Here is a 12,867-nt window from a genome sequence, read left to right as displayed (position 1 = left end):
ACCGGAGACATACAATTCTCCCACAAGGAGTTCAGTTATAAATTTAATTAATGCATTATTTTTTAACAAGCATCAGCATGGAAATAGCTGGTTCGCAAGGGTTCATTGCTCTTGATTGTTCCTGTTAGTTTTAGTTTAGTTCATTTACACCTCACTTATTTCAGTGAGCTAAAGCAAGATGACAGACCCTAGATTTCTTGGACGACGATTATTTTGGAGATTGTTGTTCTTGATTAGTTCTAGCATTTCAACAAATTTGTTTTACCAGTTGTGTCCTATTATTTCACTAATTTGGGACTATTGCATTCTCTGTAGGAATGTAAGCAGGATTGGGGTCCCATAATTGTGTTTATATTGGCTTCTGATGTCTGTGTGATTGAAACAGAAGTGCATTGATTTACATAAATCAGATGCCGAATCCCTGATTGAAGCACACTAATGATATGATGTGGGAAAGCTCCCATTGCAGTTGCTCATTCAGTACCTGTTATGTGAATAAACTAAGAACTTTATTATCCAGTATTGTTAACCTGGCACTTTTCTTGTGGACAAACAATTTGTGTTGTGTTGTGTATTTTCTTTCGTCTTGCCAACTACAAGAAATAAAGCCAGCTGTAAGCATGATGTTAATAAGTAACTAATAATTTAATTTTTTGCTAGGTTTACAAGGAATCATTTGAACAGAAGTTTTTGGAAGAGACAAATTGTTTATATGCAGCAGAGGGCCAAAGGCTAATGCAAGAAAGAGAGGTAAATAAACAGTGTTAGTGAGCACTAGGAATTTTGTATAGTGCAAATGTTATAATCTGTAAGAAGTCCAAATCTATATTAAAATTAAAGAAAAGACCATGGGATCCTAGATCTGCATTTAGTTGCACATGTACTGCTCCATGAACTTCAGTGTGAGCTGCATTGGTGTAACTGAGAGGGAGAATTTGAATCCACAATGTTGAATTTTCTTTAAGTCTGTGGTTTTGAATAGTCTGTGAATGTCTAAGATTTCCAAAAGGGTCCACACCTCGTTTGAAATTTTGTAGGGGTCTACAAATTTAAAATGATTGAAAAACCACTGCTTTAACTATATGACTAGAAATGAGAGAGAACCCAGTGAAATTTAATCAAAATCATGCTGCTGGAGAGCACAATAATAAGAGCTATGAAAGTATCATCAACATCATTTCTGTCTTTCTTAGATTAATATCTAACTAAGCAGTTTTTTAAAAAAAGTCTTGTTTATTCAATAGACCAAGACAGTTTTGTATTTTCTTGGGTTAAAGTGATACTGTCCTGTTGATAGGCCAGAAATTTAGATATTTCCCAAAATGTCCAACAAACAAATGTCCCTTTGTTAATATAAATGTATGGCTCTCCCAAATGAGGGTTGTGAAATTTAACTGACTCTACACAAATATTCTGCAAAAAGTGTATGTGATTGATATAAATTACCATGTCACAACCATGTTTCTTAGGATTAGTCCATCCTTAATTTCTTCTCTATTGGTCTCTTGTCAGTACAGATTGAATCTCTCTAGTCCAGCACTCTCTGATCTAGCAACATCCATAGTCGGGTGTGATTTTAGTTAGCCAGATGTCCACTTATCATATAGATGTGGCCAAGTTTCTGGCAGTCCCATAAAGTTTGTTTACAGCCACCAGTCCTGGTTTTCAGTGTTCTGTGCTGTTATTTAGCTCTGATTTAAACCTTAGGGTATGTTTAGACTACAGGACTTTTTTTAAAAAAGTAGCCTTTTTTCGTAAAAACTTCACCTGTGCCTAGACTGCAGCCGCGTTCTTTTGAAAGTAAATTGAAAGAATGCGGCAGTTTTTTCGATCATGGTAAACCTCATTTTACGAGGAATAACCCCTTTTTTTGAAAGAGCATCTAGACTCGCTTTCGAAAAAGCAAATCTGCTTGTAGTCTAGATGCTCTTTTTTGAAAGAGGCTTGTAGTCTAGACGTACTCTTAATGTCTTCTAAGAGTCCAATAAGCAGTGGAAGTGTTGGTAATGCTGCAAGACAATATTGACCTTCTGTGTTTGGCAAATTCTCTGGGTTCGGCACTGGTCAGGTCCTGAGAGTGCTGCACTAGAGAAGTTTAATCTGTACTTTGCTAATATATAGGTAACATAATTGTAATGATAAAAAGGTTATACATGTTATATACTTTTCTTTTGTTAGGTCCCAGAATATCTTCACCATGTAAACAAACGTTTAGAAGAAGAAGGAGACCGAGTAATAACATATTTAGACCACAGCACACAGTGAGTACAACTTTTCTTCCATTTTCAGAATAGGCCAAACTTTGTTATCCATTCATAAAGCAATGTGATTATCCATTGTTTGAAAGAGGACAGGATTATTCAATTGTACATATAAGGGTAATGTTGAGTTAACTATAAAAACTTTGTTTTATGACGGCTACATATTTTGATTAAAATACAACAGGAAAAAGAAAAAAGTTGGAGAGAAAACATCTGGAAAGATCTAGCAACATGAGTTGAAGTTTTTGAGATCTTTGAATTGTTATTACATAATACATCATTTGGACAATTAAAATAGTAGTAGGGTTAACCATTCATGCACTGATAAGGACATTTAGCCCAGATTGCCTCAGGGAAGGTGCTTGTTGCTCAGTGAAACTGTTGTGTATTATCACTCTTGAGCACTATTGAAAATATCAATCCACTTTTATTACCTGTTCTAGGCTATCTGACTCGGCTATTTGATCATGTGTTATAATGGTGAATTTTATTTAAATATTATCTGTTGATTCTTATTACTTAAAATCATCTATCATGAGCTATACTGTAATATTTGTATTATGCACACTAATATTTTTTAAACAACTTCTATATATTATAAAATTCTAACTTGGGCCCTAATCTTGCAAATTCTTACTTCCAGATTGATTTTATTTCACAGTTAGTTCTAATGATTTTCATGAGACTACTCTCAAGAATGAATTTAAAAACATGCATAAATATTTGCAGAATCATGGCTTTAAAGTACAATTTAAAAAGAGTAGACTCGAACACTAATGAAACCAAAATTCTGGACCTACTGAGGGCCAGAGTCTTCTGTGAAAAAATGAGAGAGCCTGGCATAAATCATCATTGTTTTCCTTTGATCCATTTAAGAAGTTGTATTTACAGTAGGTGAAGTTTGTCTCCTTTAGTGATCCTCATGCCTCAGGTGTTTCCCATCCTTTTAGAACATTAAAGAAAGTAAAAAAATGATATGTATTTGATTCAGGGCTGTCAAGCAATTAAAAAAATTAATCACACAATTTAACATATCATGATTAATCATGCTGTTAATAATAAAATACTATTTATATAAATATTTTTGGATGTTGTCCACACTTTCAAGTTTAGTGATTTCAATTGCAACACAGAACATGGATTGATTGAATAGTGCTCACTTTATATTTATTTTTATTACAAATACTTGCACTGTAAAAAAGAAATATTTTAATTTATCTAAAACAAGTAGCGTAGTACATCTCTTTATTATGAAAGTTGAACTGAAAAATGTAGAATTATGAACAAAGAAAACTACACTCAAAAATAAAACAATGTAAAACTTTAGAACCTACAAGTCCTCTCAGTTCTACTTCTTGTTCAGTCACTCAAAACAAGTTTGTTTACATTTATAGGTGATAATGTTGCCTGCTTCATGTTCACAATATCACCTGAAAGTGAAAACATCAGGCGTTCGCATGGCACTGTTTTAGCTGGCATCATAAGATACTTACATGTTAGCTGTTGTAAAGATTTATTTGTTCTTTCATGCGTCACCTGCCATTCCAGAGGACATACGTTCATGCTGATGATGGATTCTGCTCAATAACAATCCAAAGCAGTGCAGACATTTCATCATCTGAGTCAGATTCCACTTGGGAGCTCAATTTCTCTAATTTCCACGCCAATGTTGCTCTCTTAAGACTTTTGAAAACTTACTCTATACCTCATCCCTCTCAGATTTTGGAAGCCTCTTCAGATTCTTAAACCTTATACTGAGTGCAGTAGCTATCTTTAGAAATCTCACATTGGTACTTCCTTTGTGTTTTATCAAATTTGCAGAGAAAATTTTCTGAAATCGAACATGTCCTGGGTCATCTACAGTGACCATATTTTCTCAAAGGTAAATGAGACACTGCACAAGGATGGTCCCTGTGGGTAGAACTGGCCCAAGCCCTCCATGCAGCCCACCCATGTAGGGCCAGTCCAAGGCCCACCTCTACTCCTTGCTTGTGAGGCTGCACGAGACCTTCTGCTGTCTGCTTGCATGGGACTGGCTTTGCCCTAGTCACTGTCCTGAACCTTCCTCGCACAGGGCTAGCATTGCTACTCCTCCCGTCTCCTCCCCCCCCCCCCCCGAACATTGCTCCATGCACTACTAGGGGTCACATCCTAGTTTTGTACCAAAAACTGTGCATTTGTTCAGTTCACTCTTGCCAGCTGGTGACCAATTGGCAATAGCAAGTGGGACAAATGCCCCAGTTTTGTTACCAAAAAAACAATAAAAAAGCCTGGATGGCAATTATGTAACAAAAATCTATATTTGTAAGTTGCACTTCAGTGATAAAGAGATGGCAGTACAGTACTTGTATAAGGAGGATTGAAAAATACTATTTTTCATCATTTTACAGTGCAAATAAATAATATAAAGTTATTAAAACTGCACTTAATCTGTTTTTTAAATCACAATTTTGAATTAATCGTTTGAGTTAACAGTGATTATTTGGCAGCCCTAATTAGATTTCTACTTGGGATAGATATGATCTTTCAGGGACAAAAATAACATCAGAAATAATGGAGGACACATTGGGTAAAGTACTGATAGAGTACACTCTATCAGGAATACACTCTTTCACTTTGGGGATACCTCTCGTATCCCGAAATAGCTATTCCATGCCTTAAGAGTAAGCTCGTTATATTGAAATATAATAGTCTCGCTATTCCGACATCCCTGTAAGCCTCATTGCACAAAGGATAAGGGACATTTCAGAATAGTACTTTATTTTGAAATTTGGCGCTGTGTAGACAGCATCAGATTTTGAAATAAGCTATTTCAAAATAAGATCGAAATAAACTATGCAATTTGCATAGCGCAAATTGCTTAGCTTATTTTAAGGTAAAGGTGCTGTGTAGATGCACCTTCTGGGACCAACATGAGTATGACACTGTATATCAGGAATAAATGTCAGGTCAATTTAAACTATTAAATTAGGTTTTATAAATCTTAAGACCAATACAATTATTCTGTGATTTATGAGCTTGCAATATATTAGAATAAAGCTAGCATTTTTGTTTGGTTGGTTTGCTTTATGGTACGTTGAAAAATTGCTGACAATGTTCAGCAGTATTTGCAACCTAAATATTGCACCACTTCAGTAATACATAAAACCCAGAAAAGGAAACCGACCAGTCTCCGTCAAATGCAGCAAGTAAGTAATCTGCATTATGGGTGGAAAGTAGAGATGAGCCTACATTGCAAAATTCAGAACCAAGTTTAATATCTTCCTCCAGAATTTGGTGGTCTGATACTGGATTTCCGTTCAGCTCATAAGTATGCTGCTTTAACTACGAAATCTTAGTTCAGAATTTGAGTTTCAATTTTGAACCATGCTAATGTGGGTTGTTGGGTTTTGAGGTTCTAGCTTAGAACCATTTACTTTTTCTTTTTATAGAAAAAAGATAAGAAATATTAAAAATTAGAACAGTTTTAAAGATTAAGTGTTATGAATAATAGTAAGAGCTTTTACTTTTTAAATTAATATAAATAAAACTATCATTTCTTAAATGCATATATTTTTGCAGCATTTTATGTTGAGTTTATCTATAAGAATGTTTTGTTTATGTAAAATACAGACTGCAAAATTAAAATAAACTGTAATTTTTTGATGTTTTGTCATTTAATGATGGGAGTTATTCACATAGGTATCCTGATAAGAGAGTAATCTCCTTAAACTGTGCAGTATTTCTTACTTGCTCTTTATTGCCTTATATAGGAAACTACTAATTGCTTGTGTGGAGAAGCAATTACTAGGAGAACACTTAACAGCTATTTTGCAAAAAGGTATATCTTTCTTAACTCTTGTAATCTACACTGAAGGACAGATTCTCATACTCTACAGTTATGACCAGGAACACAGGATTGGGGTCCAGGGTATGGAAGGGGGTTTGGGAACAGAGTATTTTGACCTGGGGAAGCAGTGTAGGAGGGGTGCAGAAAGTTTGGGTTGCGACCAGGGGTAGGAGGGTGTTGTGACCTGGGCAGCAATGCAGGAGGGAGTGCAGAGGGTTTGGGTTGTGACCTGGGCCAGGAGTTTGAGGGACAGAAAGGAGGTTGTGACCAGGGCAGGAGGGGGTGACAACTGCAGGCTCTGTCCAGGAGATGCTTAGTGTAGGTCGGTTCTCAGCCAGTAGTCTAGTGGAACACTCAGGCAGGCTCACCACCTGCTGTACCGCCACATGCCACGCAAAATGGCCAGCTGCTGGGTCCACTGTGTGCATCTTTGTATGGCACACCCTTTGGGGAGAAGAGGGCCTCTGGATTGTGCTGGGGGCAGAGGCAGCACGTGCAGGCCTTCTTCCGATGTGCATACTCTGCGCAGACACACCCATGCTGGCTTGAGCAGCTGGCCACTTGGAGCAGCATCTGGGGGCACAGCAGGTGGGAAATCTGTCCGAGGGTCCCGCTGTGCCTCAGGACAATGGTGGCCCAGAATATTGTGGTGAGCCAGATTTGAATGTTTGGTGGGACGGATCCAGCCTGCAGACTGTATTTTATATACTCCTGCCTTATCGGCTCTGACACTATTGATTTCCCTTTGCTGTCTTTGTCTGAGCTAGTCAGCTTAGGGTCTTGTGCTCCTGTAGTATCTATCTGGGACCTGCAATGTCTTGGCATGGTTGGTAGTGATGGGGGTCTGCCGAGTCGGTAAATGAGCTTCTAAGTTTGGAGTCCGCTTTTTTTATTGCCTTCTTGGCGGAGTACTTTTTTGCCTGTGAGAGTGGAGGAGAACCTTTGTCAGAGGCTGCCATAAGATACCAGTGTCCTGAGGGTCCATGATTTGAGCTGAGAAGCCAGGAAGAGAGATTTCTCCATAATGAGGCACTTCAGTTGCAAGAAAAGCTGTATTTCAAGTGGTCAGAGAGGTAGCAAACAGAACAAAACAGATTACTAAGAAAATAATACATACCATGCAATCTAAGTAGATTCACTAAAGAAGATGGCTACTATTAATACTTTCTTACTTACTTTACCCCACCCTTTTAGTTACAGTTCTTTTTGTTCCCAGATGTTTGCAAGTATCTTTTGGGGTGGGGAAGCAAAGTTGAAGCAAGCTAAAGACAATTGTTGTTTTCCTTTCCCGCCTTAAGTAGAATTTCCATAAGGTGGGAAACCTTTGTTTGAATACTTCTGTGGAACATTTTATCAGACGAAGGAATTGGTTAGTTTCAGGTGACCAAATCACCTGACTCTGTCATCAGCCATGAGTCAGTAGCATTATGGAAGGCAAAGCCTTTTCAGAGTCCATTGTACTAGCTGTTGAGCCATCAAGTTTTATCTGGCTTTTCCATTGTAGTCCCTGAAGTATCAGCAGTGGGATTGAGCCAAAACCAAAGGAATGGAGTCAGTATTCCTAACTTCATCTACAAAATGATACATGGATATGAATGGGATAATCATGTTTACTAGATCAAAACCTTTTTTGTGATACCCGACATGAACCATTTTGCATTAAGCATATCTGTTAAGTCAGATACATTTTCATAAAGCCTATGGAATATTATGTTACACTGAGGATCTACATTTTGGACTTTACTGCCTAAAGTGGCATTTAGGTGACTAAATCCCTTTGGATCTAGTCCAGAGACACTTTTCAGTACTGATCATAACTCCTTTTTACAAAAGAAATCTTCTGTAATGTTATAATTGTATTGATTATATCACAGAGCCCACATACCCTCTATTCTGTCTTTAATTTAGTGATATGCCTGCAGTTAAAGATAAGATTAAATTATTAAAATTTTATTTTAGGACTTGATAATCTGCTTGATGAAAACAGAATATCAGATCTCACCCAGACATACCAGCTATTCAGCCGGGTAAAAGGTGGGCAGCAGATCCTGTTGCAAAACTGGAGTGAATACATCAAGGTATTTCAAACATTATTGCATCTTACTGTCCACGTATATATGCTGTGCACAGTGGAGTGACTGCTTGGTTTCTAAAAATTAAGTAATGAGAAGCAAAAAACACTCAACTGTGTTCATGAAAATTATATTTTAAGCAGAAACGTGGATTTTTTATTTGGTTTGTTAATGCACACATTTTGTTCAACAATATTCTGAAAACTCATGTTTAGAAATGACAGTGTATACGCATTTTGATTTTAAAAATCATGTTTGGGAACTCTTTTCCCAAAAAGGACAAAAATACAAACAGGATTTTAAAAATAGATCTACTTATGATTTGAGAAAACATTGGGCTGGAAAGTTGGCTATGTTTGGTTCAAAATAAATAGTTCTCTGTTCCTCCAGACACTCTAATCACAGTGCTGTGAAACTACTGGAACATCAGAACTTGACCAATACATCTATCAGTGTTGCAGATTTGTTGTGCTATAACTGCTGCTTGTTATAAGGGTTATTAACAGGCTAAACAGTTTTTTAAGTTATGTTGAACATGAGATGAACATAACTTAGAGGCCTCACCTTCATTGTACAACTAGGTATTGTGCTAGTCATGTATTTATCCTGAAGAACATGCAGTCTAGCACACATGGAGATGCTTTTTAATTGTAGCCTTAAGCTAGGGCTGACTATATTATAAGAAAATGTTGCAGTGAAACTCCTGGAATCACATGTCTTATATTGTGAGGTAGGATTAGGGAAGGCACATTAGAAACATTATGCACTTGGTTTCCCAAATGCTAACCACTCGATTATGGCCTCCAAGGTAGGAGAGGGGCTGATGGACATTTGAGACAGTGAGAAAATCCCATGTGACTAGGATGATCTGATGCCCCTGAAAAGTTGATTATATCCCAGATGTTAGGACTAGACCAAAAGAGAGTGGTGGGGTGGGAGGGGTTGAGTTTTAATTAATGTGTATATTTTGAGGTAGAGTACAAGAAACCAAGAACACACAAGGAAACTGATCAGAGGTGCAGGTGAATAGATGGGGGGAGGGGTCAGGTTACTGGGAGGAAGGTTTGACAGTTTTAGAGAAGGTGAGTCCTGGGTTTCTGAGGGTATGTCTACACAGCAAAGTTATTTTGAAATAACTTTCCTAGTGTCTACACAGCCAAACGGCTATTTCAAAATAAATTTGAAATAGCGGAGTGCTTATTTCGAATTTAGTAAACCTCATTCCACGAGGAATAATGCCAAATTTGAAATAGCTATTTGGAAATAAGTGCTGTGTAGACACTTATACCGAAAGAGGGGGCCTCCAGCTTCCCCAGGATGCCCTGGTGGCCACTCCAGCCTCAACTAAGAGCATTCCTCTCCCTCCCCCCTCCCTGGAGCCCTTGAAGGGTGACTCTGGCCACAGTGTCTGTGCCAGGTCCAAGCCTGCCAACCCAGAGCCAGCAGGCACTGTCCCTGACCCAGTGGCCCCAAAACATGAGCCAGCAAACCACTGGCAGCCAGCCCTCCACTGCTCCCCAGGAGCAGTCTGCCAGCTCCCAGGAGCCTGCCAGGGCCCGGAGAAGGAGGGCACCTTCCTGGTCCAGGGTGGAGATCATGGACCTTATTCAGGTTTGGGAGGGATGCCTCCAACGTCCATGATCTCCGCACTAGACGGAGGAATGCAGCCGTCTATGGCAGGATAGCTGCCAGCCTGACCAACAAAGGCCACATGTGAACCCAGGAGCAGGTTTGCATTAAAATCAAGTTGGTCCGGTGAGACTCCCAACCCTGAGCTTCCCCTACCCTTCTTCCCCTTGCTTCCCCCTTCCAGCTCCCTCCTCCCAGGTTTCCCCCTCCCCTCACCCACTCTCTCTTCTCCCCCTCCCGCCTCCTTTCCCCAGTCTCACCAGCGTTTCGTTTCCCTCCTCCTTCCCCCAGTCTTGTTAAATAAAGAGAGTTTGTGTTCATGAAAATATGTGTACAGGCAGTCCCCGGGTTACGTACGAGATAGGGACTGTAGGTTTCTTCTTAAGTTGAATTTGTACATAAGTCGGAACTGGCATCCAGATTCAGCCGCTGCTGAAACTGACCAGTGGCTGACTACAGGAAGCCCGGGGCAGAGCAACTCTGCCTCGGGCTTCCTGGAATCAGCCGCTGATCAGTTTCAGCAGCGGCTGACTTGGGGACGCCTGGGGCAGAGCAGCTGGGGTGCTGCTGGGTTGGTCCAGTAGCGCCGCTCTTCGGCGCTACTGGACCAACCCGGCAGCACCCCAGCTGCTCTGCCCCAGATGTCCTGATTCAGTCGCTGCTGAAACTGACCAGCAGCGGCTGAATCAGGACGCCTGGGGCAGAGTAGCTGGGGTGCTGCCGGGTTGGTCCAGTAGCGCTGAGGAGCGGCGCTGCGGGACCAACTGGCAGCGCTGCAGCTGCTCTACCTCAGTCGTCTGTGAGAAAAGCCTGGTCTGCGGGGGGGGGGAAAGGCGCACTAGCTGCGCCCCCCCCCCCCCCAGCAGACCAGGGAGACACGGGCGGCGGGACCCCCGGACGTGCCGCGGTCCCGCCGCCCAGGTCCTCTGCGGCTTTGCTCTGCATTTCCCTGGTCTGCTGGCCCCCCCCCTCCTCCCAGCAGACCAGGGAGATGCGGAGCAAAGCCATGGAGGACCCAGGTGGCGGGACCGTGGCGCGTCTGGGGGTCCCGCCTCCCGCGTCCTCTGGGGCGAGAAAAGCCCCGTTCGTAAGTAGGGATCCGACGTAAGTCGGCTCTGCGTAACCCGGGGACTGCCTGTATTTTAGTTGGAAGGGGGGTTAGGGAGGGGTAAGTGGAAGGATGTGAGGGAGGAATGAGGCACAAGCCCCCAGTGGGGCAGACCAGGGAGGCAAGTTCAGGGTGGAAGCTCTCCCGCAGGGCCTCCTGGACACTGACAGCCTCCCGAAGGACCTCCTGGATGGCAGCCTGCAGAAAGTGCAGCCAGGCTCACAGCAACATGTCCAAGAGAAGCACCCGAGTGCCCAGGGGCAGCTCCGGCTCCATGTTGCAGAGTGCTGTGGTGTCCCGAGTGAGGGCAACCAGAGCATACAGAGACAAAATGCTTTGCTGTCCCTCATCGAGGTAGGCAAGCAAGCAGAGAAACCTGAGAATCTGCTGTCCGGGGGGTTCCTTTAAGCACAGGCCTCAGGCAGCAGCCGCACACAGTAACTCCTGACCTGATGCCCTGCCGGACCTGGTTCCGGCCGGCCTTAAATGCTATTCAGCATCCACTTAGTGTGGATGCGCTAAATGCATTTTGTGTCTAGACACGTTATTTTGAAATAACTTATTTTGAATTAACTGTTTCGAAATAACGCTGTAGTGTAGACATACCGTGAGAGAGTGTACAGGGTGAATTAAAGCACCTGAGACCAAATCCCTATTCTGCCACAGACTCTCTCTCTCTGATCTTGGGCAAGTCGCTTAGCCTCTTGTCCCTATCTATAAAATGGGAGTGGTATTTCTCCGCCAGTTGGGGTGTTGTCTGGATAAGCACATTAAAGATTATAAATTGTTCAGCTGCTATAGTAATGTGTGCCATGTGAATACCTACCGATAGATAGAGGTATGGAGTGTGTGGACATTATAGCTATGCCTAAACTATGTAGAATTTTTGAAAGGATATGCAAATTCCACGGGAATTTTCATATCTTCTGCCGATCTCACTTCGAAAAAGGATCTTTCGAAAGTGAAAGTAGTCTGGACGCAGTTTTTGGGGGGGGAAAATGCTTTTTCGAAAAAAACCTACTCTTTAAAAAAAAAAAAAAAAAAAAAAGGAGGTTTACATGGAGTTTTTTCAAAAAAAGGGTTTTTTCCCCAAAAAACTGCATCCAGACTACTTTCATTTTCAAAAGATCCTCTTTTGAAAGTGAGATTGGAAGAAGATATGCAAATCCCGTGGAATTTGCATATCCTCTTTTGAAAAACAATAACAACGTAGTTTAGACATGCCCTATGAGGGGTTGGCTTCTGGCAGGATCAAGTCACTGTATCAAGGATCGTAGCTATGAATTATTGCTATGTCTACTTAAATATTAAGAGGGAGGTCTGAGCTGTCTTTTTTCCGCCAGCTGTTACAGTGGCTGAGATAGTAATGAATGGAAAATATGAAACTGCCTTCCTGCTGCCACTGTGCAGTTGTCCCAGTTGTTCACTATGGAAATCTGGTCACTGTACTTGTGACAAATATAAGATGCTAACTTTCTTAAACTGTCTTACATGGAGTTCAATCAAATACTATTATGTAAATTGTCTGATTCAGCAAACAAACAGTGTTATACAGGCAGTCCCCGGGTTACGTACAAGATAGGGACTGTAGGTTTGTTCTTAAGTTGAATTTGTATGTAAGTCAGAACTGGCATCCAGATTCAGCCACTGTTGAAACTGACCAGCGGCTAACTACAGGAAGCCCGAGGCAGAGCTAGCTGCGCTGCCACTCCCCCCCTCCCCCCCCCCCCCCAGCAGACCAGGGAGATGCGGGCAGCGGGACCGCCGAGAAGCGCTGCGGTCCCGCCGCCCCCGTCCTCTGCGGCGAGAAAAGCCCCGTTCGTATGTAGGGATCCAACGTAAGTCGGATCCACGTAACTCGGGGACTGCCTGTAATTCCATTGAAGAGCTGGGTACAGGTAGAAACAAGATAAGATTAAAAATTGATAAAGCAAAAATTTTGTCTTCACATGTCAATAGCTTCCTCCC

The 12,867-nt window shown here is 41.5% G+C and overlaps 1 protein-coding gene across 2 annotated transcripts in view; it reads left to right on the top strand.

The window, feature by feature from the left end:
• Positions 1-12,867, top strand: part of CUL4A (cullin 4A) — a 69,994-nt gene that overhangs the window by 29,056 nt on the left and 28,071 nt on the right. For both annotated transcript variants that reach the window (XR_012900369.2, XM_075918528.2), the window contains 4 exons: positions 661-750; positions 2,179-2,261; positions 6,014-6,081; positions 8,050-8,168. Coding sequence is in view for 1 of the 2 variants with exons in the window: in XM_075918528.2 (XP_075774643.1) it covers positions 661-750; positions 2,179-2,261; positions 6,014-6,081; positions 8,050-8,168 (360 nt within the window). In the remaining variant the exon portion in view is untranslated. The remainder of the gene's footprint in view (positions 1-660; positions 751-2,178; positions 2,262-6,013; positions 6,082-8,049; positions 8,169-12,867) is intronic.

Source organism: Pelodiscus sinensis, chromosome 1, assembly GCF_052426305.1.
Source record: "Pelodiscus sinensis isolate ZL-2025 chromosome 1, ASM5242630v1, whole genome shotgun sequence".
Lineage (NCBI taxonomy): Eukaryota > Metazoa > Chordata > Testudines > Trionychidae > Pelodiscus > Pelodiscus sinensis.
Note: the sequence above shows the minus strand (reverse complement) of the source record. Positions and strands in the feature narration are given on the sequence as shown.